The following is a 21,892-nucleotide window of genomic DNA, read 5'->3' as shown; positions in this document are numbered from 1 at the left end:
GTTGGCTAACACGTAGACGTAGGATCTTGTGGTCCCTAGACAAGTGTAGAGTACTTGAAATTAACAATGCACCCCAGAACAAATACCGTTGAGAAAGAGCTGATTTGAGCTGCATTTGAATTCTAACTATAAACACGTGATAACTTGGGTATTACCACCATGCATGTGGTATTTCTTAACTACACAGGCAGGGGTCGGTGCCCCTTGAAATCAACAAAGGACCGCTGAACATCAATTGGTAAGAAAGTGTCCACTTAAGATGTATTTCAATTCACACAAAGGTACGATATCTTGGGTGTAATCAAGAAGCATGTGGTAGCAGCTCAGTAAAGATATAGTTAGGATTAATGAGATAGCCTTCCGCACGAGTACTTGCCACATATCGGTGTTAAAGTACATAACACTGCGGCCAGTTTTACACCGCTTCCGCACAAGGCAGGAGAAAACACCTAATAATTAAACAAAAAGCAGTTGTTTTTCAACGCACTGTATGACATCACCTCTAAATTAGTGGCTCCATTCGCGCAGAATGACCCATTCCACGTCATCATTAGAATAAAATGGTTTTAATAGTCATGGTAAAGAAAGGAGAAATTTCTTTTCTGGCAACGCTTGGCATTAGGCTGCCTGCAAGGCTACTATGCTGCCGTCTGCCCAACTGCGCACTCTTATTATACTGTTCAAGATATCATTAATTGCATGCGCGTTATGATGTATTGATATGACATCACAACTTTATTATTCGAAGAAGGTAGCTGCTCTACAGAACACCTTCAAGCCTAGGCATTGTCCTGATCTCCCTCACAAGCTTTCCCCGCTCAATTCAAATTATCCTAGCGCACATTTTATGTGGTCATACTCCCGATATTGTCTAGCACCGGGACTCACGGGAACAATACTAGCAGCACGCATTTTAAGAGGTATTTAATTTTTAGTTACCATCGTCAGCGTCTCCCACGTCCACTTGATGATAGTGAATTATTGTGGCGCAAGGCCATCTGCGGCCATAGATCGCAATGGCAGAACGCGTTTTGCGATTGCTAAAGGCGGGGTCAAATACCCATTTCCCAAACATTCCACCCTGATTAAGCCGAGCAACTGGCCAGGGAATGCTTGCACCCATAGTATGATCAGGTGGTAGCCGGAGGCAAAAGGGATTGTATAGGACCGATTTCTACGTGACTTATGTCCCGAAGTGTTCGGCACAAGGCTGCAGTGGAAAGCTCTTGCGCAGCGAATCAACTCCATCTTATTTTTCGCAGCTTGATGGTTTCTGCGAAATCCCGACCGGTGAGAGAATCTGAACAGTGAGTGACAGCCATCCAAAACTTTGTTTATATCATGCATTCGGCCTGCTCTGTTCCATTTTTTTCCCGCCCCGGCCGAGACGCGACTCCGGGGACATCCTCCCAGCGGCGGAAAGATCGCGACCGACACCCGGTCTGTCCCCAGAAACTCGGATCTTACTTTGAAGACCCGCGCGACACTCGAGGCTCAAACAAAACCGCGCCAAGCTGCCCTTTGACCCTGGGCGGTCCTCCTGAACCTCTTCCACGACTATCTAATGTGGCGTGAAAACATCGGGTCAATTGGAAAGCATCGGGGATCTGGTAAACTAACTGTACTTATACAGAGCACCACCATGTAGCAGCCTTCTCTTGTCGACAAGCCACACATGTAAACTTCTGTATATAAAGCTCTTCGTTTCCCGAAACTTCGGAACTCTGTTGACTCTTGTCCGACATCAAGCCGGAGGCGCCAATGTCGCTATCCCAATCACAACGGGATCGGGCCGCGCACCTCCGCATGCGAAGCGGTTTCACGCCCACTTCTTGCTCTCGCGTTAGAGTAAATAGTCAGTCAGAGCACAAACATAAATCGACCTTTAAGCTGCGTTCGTTCGTCAGTGAAAGCAGCAAAATACTCTACCTTCGATATCATCGTGCTTGTTGAGTCGAATGTCATGAAATACGAATGCCCGGAAACCTGGGCCACGACAACAAATGTATCTTCAAAGTCGAGGACATCGAAGCCTTCTAGGATGGCCTCGCACCACTACAGGAGAAAAGTAATTAAGCAGTGAATCAGAACACGTGCATCACACTTTATCATCTAAATAGTAAATTTAATGAAACGCCACAACAGGTGACCTTTCGCTACGTAGTGATAGATCATGATTCCACGCTACTGGATAAACGGAGTAAAGAATCAACAGAACCTCTAAGGCAACGAGAGTAATAGCATTAGAAAGATTTTTCGTGTCGTTACATAATGTATTTGCACCTGTGTTTCCTGTTTATGCAAAATATGAGTGTTTCGATTGAGAATTATAGTGTTAACTCTTGTTTCCTTTAAGAATACCACGAGGTTCCCATGTTTTAAGACTAAATCATAAGGCGTGGTCTTTTAGAATTTTCGCTGCTTGTGGACATAAAGCAAATATACTGTATTTTTCAGGAAGCACGAGCAGAGCTATTGGTAAAGCGTTTAAGGGTGTCCAAATATGCACTTCCAGAACCGGCCATTTTTCGGTCTTGCAGGTCTGCGCATGCGTATTCAACGCGCGATATGGGAGGCAACCATTGCGATGGTGTGCCATTATTGTGCCATTGTGTTCCCATCTGTGAGCAATATCAGTTTTTTACAGCTGCTTTAAAAAGGGATGTTAAAGGTTACCACATGAATGTTTGTAATGACACTGAGCGCTTGTGATATGTACGTCTCTTTGTGGTTGGGTCTGTGCTACATCTTTAGTAGTATACGATACTGACCCCTACTGACCCCCCTTCCCTCCCACCCCCGCTGACATCATTAGGCAGCACGTGGACTCTGAGCGGACTCTGAGTGGACACTATGTGGAAAGGTGCTTTAGTCTAGATCAACATGCCGTTCGCGTGGCAGAGATCACATGTTCTTACTGCTTTCCGCATGTGCATTCATCCCTTGCTATGGGTGGTAATCGTCAAGAAGGAGCATCAATACTGTCCCAGGGTGATCAGATCTCTGTGTAGTTCTGGCTTGTTTAGAAACTTATGAAGAAACAATACAAACTGCAAGTGCATGAATACATTGCGACGCAATAGCGCTGACACGTGGCCGTATGCTTTCTTTCCTTTTCAGTTAATATCTGCATTAAAGACAGAGGTATTATTGGAATTCTGTCATTTTAAAGTGCCCTTAACCTACAAATTGAAAGGAGCAAACAAACGTTAGCCCTGAATAATAAGAGTTATGTAAAGTGACACGTAAGGAAAACATAGCCTGATTGAAATAATATTTTGAGCTCACGGCTATGAGAAACTTGGAGACTACTTTCTTCGAGAACACTCTTTCACGTGACCAAGAAAGTTTTTCAATTCAATTAAATTTATTTATTTACCAAGTACACATGGTTAGGGTTGAGGCAAAAAAGCAAGAAATTGTTTCTTCACATTCCCCTCGGCACCTACATTGCAGGGCAGCAGATAAAGTGCAAATTTCCTACACAAGTAGCATCGCAAAATGCAAATAATTGTTGTCAAAAATGGTTTGCGGAATTTTTTGAAAAAATAATTAGGAATGCGGTGCACACAAAAAATGGTAACAAAAAAGGAAACAGAAAAATGCACGTCACAGAAAAACAGGATTTTGGTTGTTCGAATCAGGTCGGAACGACAGAGATAAAGAAGCAGTGAAAGCATGGTGAAATTTAAAAGGAGCACATACACTCTGCATATACATCTTTGCGGCATGCTCGTGATAGATCAACTTTTGCTGCATGAAACTTGTTTAAAAGACGAGGCAACATGTTTGCTAGGCTACATTTACCATATATTGTGCGGCATGTTGGAATATGCCACAGTTCGCTGTGTCTGCTAGTGTAAACTTGTACATTTAGCGAAAGGTGCGACGTTGCACGCGAGTAATTCACATTTTTTTTTATGTCCTTCTTACATCTTTTAGTCAGCGTAACTTTATACATTTCAGACACTTTTATGCCATTTCGCATGTGATTATATCGCATGTGATTATATATAAATCGCATGTGATTATATCAGAATCGTCGGTTAGTATTGCACATGGAGCCTTCTTCTGCAAAACCTAAATCTTATTTTTATTGGTACCTGTAGTTGTTCCCCAAACTAATTGCTCATAGTTCACTTGGGTCATAAAAAGAGAATTAAACAGGATAAGTTTAACTTTCCATGCAAGTAAGTGACGATGCCAGTTAATGATACCTATGACACCAGAAAGCTTACTGATGACAGCGCTAACATGACTGTCCCAGCTTAGCTGGCTGATTAAATGAAACCCTATTTTCTTGATATTGTCTACAACCTCTATCATTTCCAAACCTACCTTCAGATCTGTTTGGTTTGGTTTATTAGGGTTTAACGTCCCAAAGCGACTCACAGGCTATGATGGTCGCCGTAGTGAAGGGCTCCGGAAATTTCGACCACCTGGTGTTCTTTAACGTTCACTGACATCGCACAGTACATGGGCCTCTACAATTTCGCCTGCATCGAAATTCAACTGCCGCGGCCGGGATCGAACCCGCGTCTTTTGGGTCAGCAGGTTTTGGGTCTGCAGAATTTTGGTTCGAATATAATGGCCTTAATTTTAGTCAAATTAATTTTCAACAGATTGTTAAGGGGCCATTGATGAAGTGCATTAGTGTCCTATTTGCCTCGCAGGTCACATCTTCACATGCGCTTGATGAGAAGAACAGTGAGACGTCACATGCATACATAGCACACTTCGCATGCAGGAATTGATTAACGGCATCATTTATATACAAGTTAACAAGAAGCGGTTCAAGAATAGTTCCCTGAGGTACGCGAGCAGATACTTTTTTCACTGAGAATCGACAACTATTAATACTAACTAACTGAAATGCAAGCGGTGTGCAAGATATGACGCAAGAAGCATGTGAACACAACCCCTGAAGACGTAGTCGAGCAGTTTTGTCAAAAGTATATTATGACTGATGTAGTCGAAAGAATGCGAAAAATATATAAAAACATCAAGCGCAATTTTCTTTTCCTCGAAAAACTGTAAGATATACTGTTTCTGGCTTAGTAATCTTTCCTCCGTAGGTCTATACTGATAGAATCAAACTGCGTATCTGTTATTATTTGGTGTTTGTCACAAAAGCATAATATTTACATGTGGGCAATTTTTCCCAGTCGTTTAGAAGAGATTGGCAACATGGAAACTGGCCGATAATTTGAAAAGCAAAGCTTATCAGCTTTCTTATATAAAGCTGTCACTTTAGCAATTTGCATGCGCCGTGGGAACACTCCGTATTTAAAACGTAAATTACATATAGTGCTAAAATTGGGGCTAGAACATCTAACAGATGCTTCACAGGCCGTAGCTGGAAATCATCCGCATAGTGGCATCTGCTTCTCTTCATCATCATGAAAGCAGTAAATAGTTCAGAAGATGTAGTTGGACTTACATACATAGAATCGCTACTTTGCCTCATACGAGCATAATATGACGTTTGACGGAGTTTTGTATTCTCTGCTGAAAATATTGATTAAACGCCTACGCTAGCTCCTGCCCATTTACACTTCGTCCTTGAATAAGTACTTCTTGAGGAGAGTTAGTCTGCGGTGTGCGTAACACAACGTTGTCAGTCTGGTTCCATAACTTTCGAGAATCACCTAAGCATGATTCGAATTTGCAGTACTGATACAAATCCCTGGCACGCCTTAACTTTTTGTTCAGCTTATTTCTGTGGACTTTGTATCTTGCTAATAGTTCGGGATCGCGTGTATTAATCACGTCTTGGTACATTTTTTCCTTATATTGCGTCTGCTTGAGCAATTTTGACGTCATCCACTCCTTGCACCCTTTTAGAGGTGCTACGTGCGCCTCATACGGATAATTTTCGGAGTAAAGCGCTTTAAAGTTATCAAGAAAAATAGCATAAGGTGCTTCCACATCTGTCACAGACAGCCCGCCAGACCAGGCTATATCTGAAACAGCTCCTCCTCCGAAGGAAGGCTTCTCTCAGTTAACGCTTGATGAAAGCAAACACGTGCTGGTTTTTTCTTCGTACCTGATTTCACCCCTAGCAGTATTGGGAAATGGTCACTAAAGTCGTAATAAAAGACAGCGGAACAACGCTCTTTTCATGAAAATTAGTAATAAAAAGGTCAGTGAGTGACACTGTATGCATAGTAACTCCTGTAGGCGTAACAATTGCGTTAAGCAGCCATTTCCGGAGAGCATCAAAAAAAATCTTTTGCTGTGCTGCTATCGGAAAGCAGGTTTACATTAAAATCACCGCCTAGAATGACACTTAAGTTGTTAAGTCCACAAAATTCAGAAATACGTAAACGGGAGAAAAGAATTCTCAACTGCGACCATCAGGAGGGCGGTAACAAACAGCAATATTAGTACGTTCAAAATTAAAGCAAACAATTTCGTAGTCAGAAGAGACACAATAAAATCTTCGTCCTGGGTAACAATTTCTGTACCTTTTTACTGAAGCACAAATACCGCCACCACAATTTAAGGATCTGTTTATGAAGAACGAGTCGTACCCGGGCATATTAATTGCTTCTTCATCACAGGAGTGCCGGGTTTCCGTAATCATAAGCACTTCAAACTTATCTAGTTTATTAAACAGGTACTCAAGATCAGGAGTTTTATTCAAGGCACACCACGCATTCACATGGAGGCAAAGAAAAGACGTGTTTGTTAATAATAAGTTTCATTTTACTTCTTTCATTCAGACTTCATTTTAAGGTTCTAGACCATCATATTCGTTGACAAGGATACGCACGTGTAGACTAATCAACGTTTGCGGTACCTTGACCGAGTGGCCCGTGGTTCCATACTGTGTTCTACTTCGCTTTCTACAGTTTTCGGTTCTAGTTCAATGATATCATTGCTATCAGCGCTCCAGGCGAAAAGGAAAGCATTAATTAGGATTTATTTTACGTCAACCTCACTTATTCTTTCCTGTCACGATTTTCTTCGGTTCGATTCCACAAATTTTTCCTTACCTCTCGGACACTTTGTGAAAAATCTTCACTAATCGAATAGGTAGATCCTTTAAGTTTAGAACACTGTTTTAAAATGTTAACTTTGCCGCCGCGGTGGCTCAGTAGTTTTGGTGCTCATCTGCTGACCCGAAAGACGCGGGTTCGATCCCGGCCGCGGCGGTTGAATTTCTTTCAAGGAGAAATTCTAGAGGCCCGTGTACTGTGCGCTGTCAGTGCACGTTAAAGAACCCCAGGTGGTCGAAATTTCCGGAGCCCTTAACTACGGCGTCTCTCATAGCCTGAGTCTCTTTGGGACGTTCATATAATGTTCACTTGATCAGGTAGGCTAGCAACCTGAAGATCACCGGTCTATCTTTTTCTTCATTGTCTGTTTTCGTCTACCGAGTCGATGTATTCTTTCAATACCTGATACCGTAACGTTCAGCTTATCTTCAAAAATATCTTTTGTGACTATTGTCTGAAGTTGCTCGTCGGACTCTTCTTCTTTCTCCTTTATGCCAAAAACAATGAGGTTTCGTCGTCGGCTCCTATTTTCTAAATCATAATTTTTTTTTGTCATCACTGACAGCTGCTGCTCCAAATCAGTTACTTTTTCCACACATTCCATGATTATTTCATGAAAGCTTCGTATCACTTAAAGCTTCTCCTCAGTAACGTTGAGCTTCTGGTTTGTTACATTTTTCCCTTTGTTCATTTCCTGTATGTCTGCCGCAATCAGCTTCAATTGCACCGAAATCGAATTATCTGGTCCGGGTTTTACCTCGATGCGGCCCCCCAGGAGCAACAAGAATAGCAGTGAAACACTTAAAATCAAGCACGGGCCGTGGGCACGGCAGCAAAATAAGGCAAACATTGATGCTATGCAGGAAGTTTCCGTAGCGTTTGCTCACCGGTATGAAGAAGAGGAAAGAATTTGTAGCCCTCATCTTGGCATTGCCGCCCCGCCCACTGCCGCGTGCTTCGTGGCACGTCTCTTTTAAGGCGAAAGCCTTTAATGCCTTGTATATTGCAAATATCGCTTCTTCCGCAGCCTGGTAGTAACGACACATATCGCCTCTACCGATGTGTACATATAACAAAGAATGTTTTTTCCTCTTAGGAAAATATGGGCGGGTTCAACGCAAGCATTTTTCTGCGGAAAAATTTCAATACCGGCCCACAGCATGTGTTGGAGTGCCGATTCATGCGATCATCAAGAAACACCATTTATCACACCTAGGTCAACCACAACGGCAATTAAAATACAAAGCATACACGAAGAATCTAAACCTCTAGGACACATTGCCCATGGCATGAGATTGAAAACTGTTGGACGATGAAGTACCGAGTGGTAGCGAAACTGCGCCTAGGATTTAATGCCATCCAGCTTTCAGTCTTCGAAAAGACGGACAACTCGCTCAATAATTCGTGTTGTGAGAACAAAAAAGTGTTTATAGAACTTCTGTATTCTGGATGCAGCATGATATTGCTGAAGCTCAAGGCTGGAAATCTGGATACTGGGAGCGTCATCACCCTGCCTTTCTACACGGCATCTCTCAAAAGAGCCAATGTTTTTTTGCAACCAACTCAAGAAATCAGCTTACATAGGAGGGCACATTAAACTGCACAGAATGAAACAATATCAGGCACAACCTGTCTGCCATATCGTTCTCCCGTATTCTTGATAACAGCTGTGGCATCTTCAGCAGAGACAAACCTAGTTTCAAAGCAGTTGATATTTCATCAAAATATCAAGGAGTTGACAAAACTACGGATTTCGCAGGAACTCAGTCTCGCTGATTTCATTTCGAATCATGCAAAAAATTGATAACGAACCAGCAGAACTTTTATTTTCTGCTCCTTTGGGACTATCCTGCTCTTACACGTGCTACTCTCTGAATATCAACACTGTAGACTGAACAGTCTTAACTTGGGCCGGCAAGGGTTAACACCAATAAAGACAGAAGTGAGGATGCAATGTGGCCTGTTTAGCGGCACACATCATGGCATCGTTTTCTCAACATATACTCTTGAATACAAACAAAAGAAAGCACGCCGTCATTACCATCGCAAGAAGGACCAACTTACGTTCGATATGTCGTTGATTATGACGGCGTTGCATGGCCTGTACGCAGCTTGGCGAAAGGTGGTGTAGTTTTCAGTCATTTCGAAGGCTGCCGCTCCCATCTGAAAGGCGAAGGCCACGGTCTTCTCGGGGTTTGCGAAGCTCGATAGGGCCATGGGTAGAGCTTCATACTGTGGAGAGAAGTGGAGCAGGAAGGCCTAGTACTGACACACGTCCGCGTTCCACGGGCTGGTATATCTCAGTCACCAATAACTAGGACCAGACTGACGCGAAATGACAATTTTAAAATGGACCTCTTATAGAATACAACTCCAGGCCTTAGTCGGGAAGAGCCTGTTCTTGAAGTCTGCTGTCCAGTGTTAACATCTCTTCCTGAGCAAAGGATGTGGAAAGATAGCCGATACTCAATAAACTAAATTCAAACAAAAACAGGCTCATTCTCGGTTTTATCTGTTTTATCCCTTCAGATGAAACAGATAAAAGAGTGCTTTTTCGACGCCATAAAACTTAAAGGTTCAAACTGCACCACATCGAAAGATTATTTCTCTTAGTACAAGTGTTTCGATTAAGGAACGTGGCGAATTTGAGGATGATCAGGAAACCCCAGTAGGGCTGCGCTATAACCAACGCTTCTTGGTGGTGCTAAGCTTCAGAGTAGCTTAATATTCTTACCCTTTAGCTAGTCTGTCATTCTTTTCATTCACATCATATTCCATCACACTTGATAGCTCAGATTAAGACAGGTTAATAAAAAGGAAATGGAAGAACGTGCTTGAAATATGCATAACACAAGCTCACCAAGGTGGGCGGGTAGGGTGACCGACTTTGCAAGGCGTTGCTTGGCAGGGCGGTGCACTTGCCCCAGTCGGGTGCGCTCACCACGCAGGTGATTATGACGGCTATGTCAATGTAATCCCTGCGAAGTGGACGAACATCTGTGAGACTACTGTTGCAACTGCAGACCCGGCTGAGCGATAGGAGGCACGTGGGCTAAGGGCATGTGCTCGAAAGATCCTGCTGGCAGTAGCCATGTGCCAGACCTTAGATGTTAGGGTTAGAGCACCGATGATTACTACGATGACATTTTAAGCAAGTGCAGGAATGACTTCGGGAAGACAAGAGGGAAAGGTTCGACATTTTTTGCGCCAGGCTGCACGACAGATTTGTAAACAACTCATAGTGCTTTAGATAAGAATGGCCATGCTTCTAAACTTCACGAAAGGTGACAACCTTGAAGGTTTGAAGGTCATAGCACAGGTTTTAACTCAGAATTTTATTGACAGGTTAGTCATTTAGACAACTAAGCAGGTAAGCCGGCCTAGGTATGTACAAAGGAGCTAGTGAGATGCAGCGACAAGTGCGGGCTAAACTGTATTTAGCCAATACTGGGAAAGCTATTAGATGGAGGGCTTTATGCCCTGCGTGGCACTCTATACACATGAGAGCAAAGAGCACAGAGCTCAGATCAAAACATGATGTTCGAACACTTACAGGACGCTGATAACGGCGTCCTGGAGTGACTTCCAGGAGTCTGGGCCGCTGTATCTGTAATAGCCGAATCCGAGAATTATTTTTCTAGTCCCGCTGTCTGCTCCAAATATGCTCTTTATTTTCTGAAAGCAAAAAAGACAGAACAGCAGATTCAGGGCCTCAGTTCTTAAGCATTCTTTAAGCCAATAAAAATTTCAAGAAGCGCTCACGTAAATGTCTTACATCTGGCACAGTTAGCTTTTAAAGGGGTCGCTTTGTGCAAGGGGGCTATGGTGGCATGTATGGGGTTTAATGACGCACATTGCTTAGTGTCAGGTAACGATCGACCCACTCACTATATGTAGGGCGCAATATGTGAGCAATACAATACAAGTGTGACCTTGAAACCGACCAAGTGTTTCCACGGGTTCAAGTGGGAACGGTGGTTTTGCAGATTCTGGCTACGGGATGACGAAGTCATAGAAGAGGAGACATCACACAGATAGAGCCAGCACGGTCTTTTGAAGCGAAACGCTTCACTAGGCTAGTGAATACCGCACTTCGCGTGAGCCGGAGCCCAGATTTATCACTTCTGAGCATGCACGAAACCGAGTGACATCACGCACGGCTCAGGTGGCCGCAGCCGTCGCCGCCGACGCGGCACTACTTAAAAAAAAAAGAAACTGCGTCGAGGCTGGGAATCGAACCACGCCGTCGGCATTTGAAGCGGAGACGCTACCACTCCGCCACGAAGGCTCAGGGTTTGAGGATGAATAAAGGCGCATCCATTGAATGCGTAGGTTTCATAAATAAAATAAAAGGAACAAAAAGTAAGAATAACAAGAAAAAACAAAAAGTAAGGAAACGAAGATTTAAAAAACGATAACAATAAGAAATGAAAAATATAAAAATTAAATGAAAAATAAAATATGAGAAATAAAAAAATTAGGAAAGAAATGAAAATCAAAACTAAACGGAAAAAGAAAAGATGTATAATAAAATAATAAAATAAACAATAAAGATAAGAAAAGAAATAAATAAAATCTGAAAACTAAAAAAAAAACAGTGCGCCAGGAAACGCTTTCACCTTGCAGCACTTTAGAGAGCCAAAGTGCCCCGTGAATTTTAACCGCGCCGATTAGCGTCTCCTCCTCCGCACAGGCAGTGTGTCGACGGCCGACCGCCTCCACCGTTATCGTGGTGCTCCCAATGCATTGTAAGCGAACTGTGACAGGCATGACGTCAAACCAAGCAAAACTGCAACTTTTCGCTTGTGTATCCAGGCTTAACCAGAACTAAGCCACTGCCTAATTTTTTGCAGATACAACCACGTTCGAGTACATCGAGTTAACTGCTTTGCGTTTTCAAGGAGCCGCATACGCATGCATACGCTATTCCGGAATATTCGACCGAGCAGCCGTTGTGCGCTGCGTTAATTGTTGGTACCCTGAATTCGCTATTATAGACTCTCGCCACTCGTAAACATAAGTTAACGGAACACTCTCCCTGCCTGTTTTTTTAGTTTTGCGCGGAAACCTATAGTATTAGTGCAGAATCCGGTTCATCTGTGATGTTAGTGGTCAATGGACTTTCTGTGGAAGCAGTCAGGGTGCAGTTCTATGTTTTCCGATAGAGCAGTAACATGGATCTCTAAATATTTCAGTGTTATCCCTGGAAGGCGTTGTAGCCGGCAAAAGGATGATTAAGGCCACTCTGCCGCCCCGCTCTGACCAACACGTAGCAATATCGGCGTCCCCTGGGTAGCTCGGCTGCCCACTTAGTTTCCTCTAGGTCACTCAGTTTCTAGCCCCGGTTAAACCGATCCTTATTATTTTGTACATGGTACAGTGTTACGTTATCATTGATTGCGTTTAGCGTAGACCTTTTATCAAACGAACGCCGACTTTGGCGTAAAGCTGTTTTGCGGTGCACCAAAGGTGCATCAAAATGCTACAACTCCTGCCTACAGCCACAGCTGCTATGCTACAACTCCTGCCTACAGCCACAGCTGCTATGCTACAACTCCTGCCATCTAGACATTTGCGCATCCGATTGAGAAGGACAATGTGTATTCCAGTGTCACATTCCAGTTTCTTTTACTCTTGTGTAGACGCCTGGATTTTAATAGGTCGACAAACGGCATTGTCTGGCGAACTTAAAGACACACGGTGTTGAGAAGCGTCCTAGTCGTTCAAGCTCGTATGGCATAAACATATTTCATATTTCGAGTGTCCATATGGGCATGGTAGCACGTCATGTCCCCATTCCCAGCCTCCAGTACCACTTCCTTTCTGAGATTACAGAAGCGTTGTAATTTTTCCCTAAGAAAACACTTATAGAAGAGAAGCCTGTTTCAGCATTATTCGCTGTAGTCAAACCGAAACAAAAAAAAAACGAATGATGAGAATGGCTATAAAAAAATCGTAAAAAAATGAAGCAAGCAAGCAAAAACAAAGGCGAACAAGGCTAGAGAAAGACTGTCCGCTTCTCGTTCTGCACACAGTGAAAAAAAAATGCGAGAAGACAACTAGATGAGATATTCACATTTGAGGGAAAGAGAGAAATTTCCTGAAGCGCAGGATTGCGAGGAGCTGGAAACTTGCCTGCACGACTCCTGGAACCACTGCAGATACGTAGTGCGACACCCTTTCTCTCGTTCCGTGCACGTTCATCATTGCGAAATGGTCGATTATAAGCGGCAAATTTCGCAGCCGTTCCAGAGCTGTGCTGTCGAAGGACGCCTCTGTTGTGGAGCTGCAAAACCAGTTAATTTTCAGTGCAGTTGTACTTAGCGGCTCAGGCATGTTTGCCAAGGATGCCCACGCGTATAGCCAGGCATGTTTCAAGTCTGAACGTAAAGAAGAACATAATTTTCTTGGCTGCATGGACCGAAACAATGAGGCAGAGCCATTTGTGCAATGAGGATAATATAGAAAGAGATCTTTGCAGTTGTTTTGCGCTTCACTTGGGAATTAAGCAGACTGCTTCTACTGTGTTTGTTACTGCACTGCGGTTTCAAGGAACATGAGCGAGCTAGTACAATGCGATTGAAAGAAACTGTGGAACGCGACCAATTAAAAGTGCATTTCCAGTCTTCTCATACAGCAGATTCATTAATACACATAACTAAATTAAATTTTTTGGCGTTTTTGTTTTCTATTATTGCCAAAGCCATACTAGTTGCACTTTCAGCCCGTCGCGTAGCGAGACCGATAGCTACCAATGACCTACCAATCACCTTAGCATATTGGATTGGATTGGATTGCATTGCATTGCATTGCATTGCATTCCATTGGATAGGATTGGATTGGATTGCATTGTATTGGATTGTATAACCGCTGCATCACCACAAGCCTTACCACAAGCACCACCACCAGCTACACTACTAGCTGAACCATGGCATAGCTACGGATATTGCTTTCGCAATTACCGGGCTTAACCAAGCTAACCCACAGCCATTTTGCAATCTCATGCAATAGAAATGGTGTCAGCGCTAATGGCTCTTAAGACAGTTGAGGCTCCAGTGATCATCCATGTGCATCTATTCAAATATCATGCCCGTTCCATGAGTAGTTACGTGTCGTACCACCATGAAACATTCCTTCTTGATGCTACATAGATCGTTGGGCTTGTGTGCATGTTGCAGTTTTCTGAAAGGCGATTCAAACGAATAGCAAGTGATAGTCAGCCTCATCCCACTTTTTCGGTCTTGTTCTAGTAGGCCGCACGCAATTTGAGAGAATAACAAAAACGTCGTTGCGCCAAGAACGTTACGCTCGATCTGGTAGCAGCAGCGACCGGGTTTAATCCACACAAAACATGTACGTTGCAATTGTCATTATGATGAAAAATTTGTTGATCACTGGTGGAACTCTGTCCATTATTCGAGATCGACTTTCTGTAAAGCATCTCTTAAAAACGAACGCTTTCCATGTGATACACAGAAGTACAAAGACTGATGCGTGGGCGAAACATGTTTTTTTGTGTGTGTTCATCCCACCAAATATATTGCCAACAGTTTACCTTTCTCAACATACACAGCTTTATAACTATTATATTCACGGCCACCGTTTCGGACATTATGCATTATTTGCCGACATACGCCGGTCACCCGAGTCCAGAAAACCCTGTTTTGGAGACGTAGCCTCCATTTCTGTAATGATGAGTGTTGGTCTTAACTCCATCATCAACTGAGCAGAACGCTACAACATCGCTTACGTGTTTGTTCGTCCAAAATGTTCTGGTGATGGATGCGATAAAGCTGTCACCGTCATTGCTTCTTAGTGGCAAACGGTGAAAATTTCAATCGTTTTGGGGGGGGTCAGTATAAAAGAAAAGAATGACCTCTTTGCATAATTGAGGGCGACAACATCTTTTAGGGTAAAAAGTAACAACGTTCCACTCATAGTAGACACTTTTAGTTGCTGCGTACGTAGCGACATTGCGTACGCAACGCTCACTGCGTTCCGTACGCTGTAAAGGACACCCCGGTCACACTTATAGTTGGCCGTACCGCCGCAGAGCAGTCGCGTAGCTGTTGTGTTGTGTCGCCATCTAGTGACAAACACTGAAAGCGCTGTAGCGCTCGGCTGAACATTTTTCAGTTTCTGACAATATGAATAGTATATTACTGTTTTTAATGAAGGAAAAAATGTATAATGTTTAAGGAAGTGCAAAAGTAGGCACATGACTAAAAAAAATTATTCGACAGGTGCGGTTGCTATGACGATAAACGTACACAACCTTAGTTAGGATTAAAAGGTCAAAAATCGCCTCATTATCTCAAAAACAAGGGGCATTTGTCCCTAATATTTTGGCGTGTGGGTGAGAGTAGACAAAATAAAAGCTAAATCAAAGTTTAGAGCGAGCCATCGCATTGAAGAAAGCAGCGGCGAAGTGAAATCGGTCCGAAGCGGGCGAGATGGTCGCCGCCATGTTCTCTACGCAGCACGTAGCGTCCCGCGTTGCGTACGCTACGTTATGCTTTACAGCGGGCGGGCGTACGCAACGCGCGGCTAGATACGTTGCGTTCTGCGCATGCGCATTCGTTACCCGCGGTGTCGTTGCGTACGCAAGCTCACTGCGTACGTCCAACTAAAAGTGTGTGTCACATGCATTGGATTAACTTTGTACTTGTGGTGGGTAGGGTATAGGGCATTGTAATGCCGCTCCCTCTCTTCGTTACTGCGGCTGTGTTTACTCACCGCGCGTCGAAAGAGAGGCCGCATGCGGTAGTCGGATACTTGGCACACACTTCGCCAAAGACCTTGAAGCTCGCTTGGTCCAGGATGGGGACCACTTCGCTCTTGCTGGCGATCCGCACGTGCGTATAGATGAGGATGTCGCACGTCGAGTCTGGCGGGTACACAGCTGCCGTAGTTGCCTGGTGGTCAACCGAGCACAAGAGCGGCGGTGGAGTCGTAACTGTGCTCGTAGTAGCCCCTGGTGCTGGTTGAGAAACTGCGGAAGAAGGTTGAAGCTGGAGTTTCTCGCGGTACGGATGTGCACTCCACGGCGATAGAGGGAGTAAGTGAAGAATGTGGATCGGCCCTGAGTGATTTGAAATCACTGACGTCATGAGCGATAGCACAGTGCCTCTTTGTGGTAACTACTCACATTTCTGCAACAACCTCTCGAGACATATGCATAGGCCTCGTCTTTAACAATCTGGCAATGGCCTAAAACCTGGGCATTATCTCCATTCACTTCAAGTTCCCGAGGGTTCCTTCAGGACCTTCAGAGACTGGGAGGGGAGTGCTGCATGAAAAGCTAATATGCGTGTAAATTGTAGAGTGATGTATAATTGTACAAATATGCATTTCAGTCACAAATTGCTTCTTTTAATACATCGAGAAATGCGAACATTTCAGCAGCGATAGTTGAACCTCGTTTTACTCAGAGATTACCATTACACAGAGATGACCATTACACTTCGCTGTTATGTTTTTTTTTTCATCCCTCTTTTCCACCTCGCATACCTGTACCATTTAACTTTCCTATGGTGTTTCCATGTGCCTGTTGTTGGTCGTTTGGCATAATCCGTTTCTTTGCGTATTTCGTCTCTGTGCCACACTGTCTTTACCGCCCTCTTATTTGTTCTCTGGCATTCTTTTGTGTCCTTACAGTTTCTGTGTACGAATGCTCTTCATCATTTTTTCTCTGCTCGCTCTGTTTTGTTATGTTGCCGTCATTCCTTGCTTTTTCTCGTACTGTTCTTTTCTTTTTCCACTTTCAGCTGCTATCTCTCGGATTCCTTCTTACCCTTGTCACTTGCATGTAGCTAGTATGCCTTGGCGCCATGGACTTTGCCTTTCTCTATTTTTAATTCCCGCGTTTTCTCTTGAAACTGTGTTTTTTTATTTGGACTTTTAAGCTCTTTTTAATTGATCTCTAATTCGTTTTTAGCCTGGCAAACCGCTGTTAGTCCGGGTTTTCTTTCTCTTTCCTTTATGTTGTGCATAGCAAGCTCGCTTGCTCAGATGCCATTTTGTAGACGCAGGTTTAGCACTGGTCAGTCAAAGCCCTCCGTGAGGTGCGAAACTTGAGCACGTGTTTTTTTCTGTTCCTGAAGTCATTCTTCTCTGCGCTTTGTACCCCTGACGTTTCCCTCTTGGTACGCTTCTTCACGCAGAACTGCAGATTATATTCCAGGCAATCATTTCGTCGAATATTGCGTTAACTGAAGGCGAAATGCTGGGCTAGTTGGTTGTACATGCTTCAATTCCCAAAAGCACACACCAAAGAGACGGACAAAAGGAAATAAACGACGAAGAGTTGTAGTGGTGTGTTTTTTTTTTCTGTCACGGTCATTTTGTGCGCTGTGGGCAAATGAAGCTCGTGTTAGAGCTTCGCCCATGCACGTGCCTGCGTAACACCGCAAAATAGATCTTACTTCCCGTCGAAGCAGACGGCTATCAGATGAAGACACTGCCTCTCAAGAATATCATTTAAAATACGGCTTTAAGAATCCACTTGACCATTTCCTGAATTGCTGCATGGCGCAGCATTCTTTTCAAGGTACTCGCATCCTCTTAAACAAGCAAGGTTCAAAGATTTCGCGCCGAACGACGTATTTTCGCTTTGCTATTTCATGTACAGTTGACTGTGCTCGCGCTGTCGAATAAGACGCACTTTGTTGTAATAAGTCTCGAATAATTCTGATGGACTTGAAACATATACGATTACGTATTAAGGTCAACACTCGTTTCCAGGCGCCGGATTATAAACTGCCACTTACCACTCGCTGGATCCCTTGGTTGCGGTGGTGTGATGGGTTCAACGAGAGGATCCTGGGCAACATTCATTTATTGATTGAATAATACCGCCCCGAGGGTTACGTGTCGAGGGGTCCGAATAAAAACCCGCTATAATGATATAACTGGCAATCCTTCGCTATTTTTCGCTGTATTTGTATGTGGCGTGTGTGCAAACGTTCACACGTTTTAAGCGGTACGATTGGTCGGATTTTGGAAAACACAAGTACTTACACTTCTACAAAAAATAACTTTCACATCCTCGTGATCTACGGCTGGTTGATTATCTCAGGTATTGCACTTCTTGGTTTAGAGGACCATTTTTCTGCATTTTCACGTACTCCAAATACAAAAAGGGCATCATCGATTACACGGGAGTGTCATGTGGCTAAGACGGCTTTTATAGTTTACCCACGGCTTTTTACCCGTAAATAGCGGTTATACGCGGTGCACGCGAGCTAAAACATTGTCTATACAGAGTCGAAAGACCTTACAAAGACTTTAAGCCCAGCGATACTGCGCAACAGCACAGCATTTCCCAACTAGCGCTATTTGCCACCTCTCTGCGGCAACTACATAACAGTACCATATAACTTTTTTTTACTTCAGGGTAGAGACGTGTGGGCATCCCTCACCTTTGTCGGGAGCGTAGTGCGGCTGGCTTCCATGCCACGTCGGCTGGAAGTAACGTCGACGTCATCCTCATCTAGAAAGAGTATAGACGGAATGAATGCATAGTTGTGGCGCAACCCGGCTTCAACTCGTTTTCTTTGAAGACACAAAACTTGCAGACTATTTCTACATCATACGAAACATTTGGATTTCATACAATAAGGTAGCTGAAGTCTTTAAAACCCTCCCTATGCGCATCAAATAGGCAAGCCACAAGAAGGCTGATGGAAGACGACAGAAAAAAAAGGAGGAAACAGGGACAACAAAGAAGCAAGGAAAGAAGAAACACAAGAGGAAATATTAGGAGGAAGGACAGAATAAGGATTGCATAGGGAAAACAAGGACATGAAAAAGAAAAAGTGAGGAAAAGAAAACAAAAGTCGAGAAACAATAAAAATTCAGTAGCAATGATTGAAATTGAGATAAAAAGAAAGAAAATGTGCTTCTCCAAGAAACAAAAATAATAAAAACGGCAAAAGATGAACAGAAAAAAAAATGTGCTTATCCGGCTATTGATAGTCCTGACAGAGAGGCGGTTATTTCTTTTTCAGAAGACTCCGAAGTTTGAAAAAAAAATGTTCCTCGCTCGTGGAGAAATTGAGTAAGAAGTAAAACTCACATTGTGTGGCGTAGGCAGCAAAAACGATGAGTAGACAGATGATGCCCGCGATAATAAAGAAGCAGCAAGCGTAAGCCCAGTGCATCCTTTCATTCCTGGAAGTGCATTGGAGTGTTTGAAATGAATAATGCGCGAACATCGTTTCTACGGCAGCAAATTAAACGAGTCGCTTCTTAAACTGAAGAGGGTTGGGAATCAGAAATGTGGTGGGTAATCAGAAATTTGTATGCACATGTGGTGTGCGCATACAAATTCTATTATGCGAAACATACCCTCGACTCCAGCAAGCGGTAAAGAGTATGCACAGCCTAAATTGCTTTTAAAAAATGCATGGATACTGCTATTTGTCAAGTGCCACAATTTGGCACCCTAGTGCACCTAGAACAATTCACGCCAAGCAGCATATTTCGGTATCCTTGGCCCAAATGAAGAAAAGGGTATTGCATTCAGGTTTATCGCTCCCTCCGCGGTGCCTTAATAGCGATGGAGTTGGGCTGCTGGGTCCAGGGACGCGATATCGAATCCGCCAGCACGCCTACATTTTGAGGGAAGCGTAAACCAAAAACATGAATGTACTGTGCAATATAAGTGCACTTTAAACAATCTGTCTGTAATAACCAGGCCTTCCACTGCAATCTTTATTTCAGCCCATGCACACCTCTGGGATGTTAAACCGCATGTACCAGACCACACCATACCATTAACGATTTGTTGAACGTGATGTTGCTGGCATAAGGGCTCTCGCAAAGCACACGATCTACGTGTAGTCGCGATCATTGCAGCTACTCTCTTTTGTAAACAGATCACAGCTTCAAGCAATAACCATTATTAAGAAATATTTTAACAATAGCCATTCATAAAAAAATTTAAGTAGTAGTAGTAGTACAAGACCTTTGTTCGGCAATAATTTACAGGCCGAGCATGTCTGCCGCCTGGGCGACCAGAAGTCGCTGTTCTTCCTCCCCTTCAGCGCCAAGCCAGTCGAGCGAGGTGGTGATGGATAAAGAAGGAGGGGGGTAGGAACCCGACTGCTGAGCAGCCGGGCAATAGAAGAGGCAATGGGCAAGGTCCGCATAGATACAGGGGCAGTTGGGACAGGAAGGGTCCAGTCGGTAGCGACAGAGAAAGAGGCGAGACGCGGTGATAACTGCATTCATTTGGATGTGCCGAAGAAGGCGAGCCTCCGGCACCGTGAGCGATGATTGAGGGGGAGGGTAAAGGCGTTTGTCTAGGCGGAGCAAAAAATTTAATATATTGGTTCTGTGTGTTTCCCTCTCCTGTTTTGTAAACACAATCGCTTGGAGCATAGGCGGTTTCCTTTGCCCATCTCAGCTTGAACCAAGCGAACAAAAATTAGATGTTACTTGCCACCTCAGCAACTTATTCGCAGCGCACTTGCAGCTTTTCACAGATTCAGCGTCATGTGATGGGGCTTGGATGCCAATATTCACAGTTCATGAGCGTACAGGGAGCCGCTGTTTTTTTCCCAAATGCAGTTTTCACAGTGCAATGGATTTCTGCCTGCACACATTTCTTCTCCTAAAGTAACCAATACTAACAAATAAATTAGGAGGGAAATAGAAGAATGGTGCCTGTACTTACGTATCAGAGTCTGCAAAGAGAGGTTAGAACTCTCGTTACAGAGCTCAACGACACCACTGGTGTTACCCGCTTCTCCTGTGGCCACATCCCCGAATTTAAGCACGATATATCTAGCTTGTTCTGGTTCTGAACAGATGGCGCCCATTTTTAACACGATAGCGTTCACGGCCTCATGTCACAAAAAAAAAAATCGGCGTTGGCGCGACCGTCATCATTGTTGTGACGTCACAAGGAAGCAAAGGAACTAAAAAGTCAGATAAATTAGTGCGAGTATTGGGATTGGCCCCAGGCGTCACTTAAATAATCGAATTTAAGTACTTGTTGTGCAGAACAAATTTGATTTAATTGGGTGGGAATCCAACCCAGGCCCTTTCGATTGTGAGAAGAGCACACTATGCAAATGCCACAAAGACTTCCAAATTAATACACTATAGAGGTGTATCTAATCAATCCTTGTGTCATCTGACTATGTGTGGTGCATTAAAGTATTACTGGTGAGTGCATTTTTGAATATTAAAATTGTAATTCCTAATTTCGCGATTAAATTGAAAATCTGAACCACAGAATACGAATTCTGGGTGTCATTGTGCTTGGGCGACTGATGCTTGTGTGTGCGCCGAGTCGTTGTGTGAGATGTGCATTGGTTTGCATGAATTAGTGACTATGGTAATTAGTGACCATTAGTGATTGAGCCAAAAAAATTATAATTGTATGTGGGTGCTTGCACTGAAACAATTTGTGGGTATGCGAATGGGGCTCGACAGAGCTATCGGGTTTCACTCTTATGGAAGAAGCTTAGGCGTCCTCCAAATTTTTTTCTAAATGAAGTGCGAGAAATTAGGGAAATATTCCCTTCACAAAGTTTTGTTAAATATTTTATGCATTTATGCAGCAATATTTAAGCGTCTTGGATAACCACCACGAATTAATTTAGTGGATAAAGTCAGGCGCAATTGATAGGCTTCCCTGTTTTAATCAATTGTTATTCATACGTCCAAACAGCTCAAACAAACTATTTTTACCCACTTCTGTTTACTTACCTTTCTCGAGCTCCAATTCTATGCGAAAGCAATCAAGAAAAATCATATGTTCAAGTTACGCAAGTCAATAGTTGGAACGAATCTTGCCAGCTATGAACCATGTCACTCGTGAAATTTGCCTACGCACCTAATAGCCTCGACCTTGTCGGCAGGCTGCCGGTCGAGCTCGTGGT

At 43.6% G+C, this 21,892-nt stretch overlaps 2 protein-coding genes across 2 annotated transcripts in view; both read right to left on the bottom strand.

Moving 5' to 3' along the window:
• Positions 1-9,973, bottom strand: part of LOC149331891 (uncharacterized) — a 16,831-nt gene extending 6,858 nt beyond the window's left edge. The window contains exons 1-3 of the mRNA XM_089555594.1: positions 9,862-9,973; positions 9,066-9,233; positions 1,930-2,055 (exon numbers count right to left, since the gene is read on the bottom strand). Of these exons, the coding sequence (XP_089411720.1) occupies positions 1,930-2,055; positions 9,066-9,218 (279 nt within the window). The 5' untranslated portion in view covers positions 9,219-9,233; positions 9,862-9,973. The remainder of the gene's footprint in view (positions 1-1,929; positions 2,056-9,065; positions 9,234-9,861) is intronic.
• On the bottom strand, positions 9,382-21,892 carry LOC149331890 (uncharacterized). The gene is made up of 9 exons (XM_089557432.1): positions 21,847-21,892; positions 19,078-19,172; positions 18,422-18,492; positions 17,771-17,822; positions 15,738-15,993; positions 13,137-13,287; positions 10,555-10,676; positions 9,862-9,979; positions 9,382-9,435 (listed from the first exon to the last, which is right to left on the bottom strand). The coding sequence occupies exons 2-9, from the start codon at positions 19,160-19,162 to the stop codon at positions 9,382-9,384; spliced, it is 909 nt and encodes a 302-aa protein (XP_089413558.1). The 5' UTR covers positions 19,163-19,172; positions 21,847-21,892.

Source organism: Amblyomma mixtum, chromosome 8, assembly GCF_055824585.1.
Source record: "Amblyomma mixtum isolate Tamu chromosome 8, ASM5582458v1, whole genome shotgun sequence".
In the NCBI taxonomy this organism is placed as follows: domain Eukaryota; kingdom Metazoa; phylum Arthropoda; class Arachnida; order Ixodida; family Ixodidae; genus Amblyomma; species Amblyomma mixtum.
This window is presented reverse-complemented; position numbering and strand designations above follow the sequence as displayed.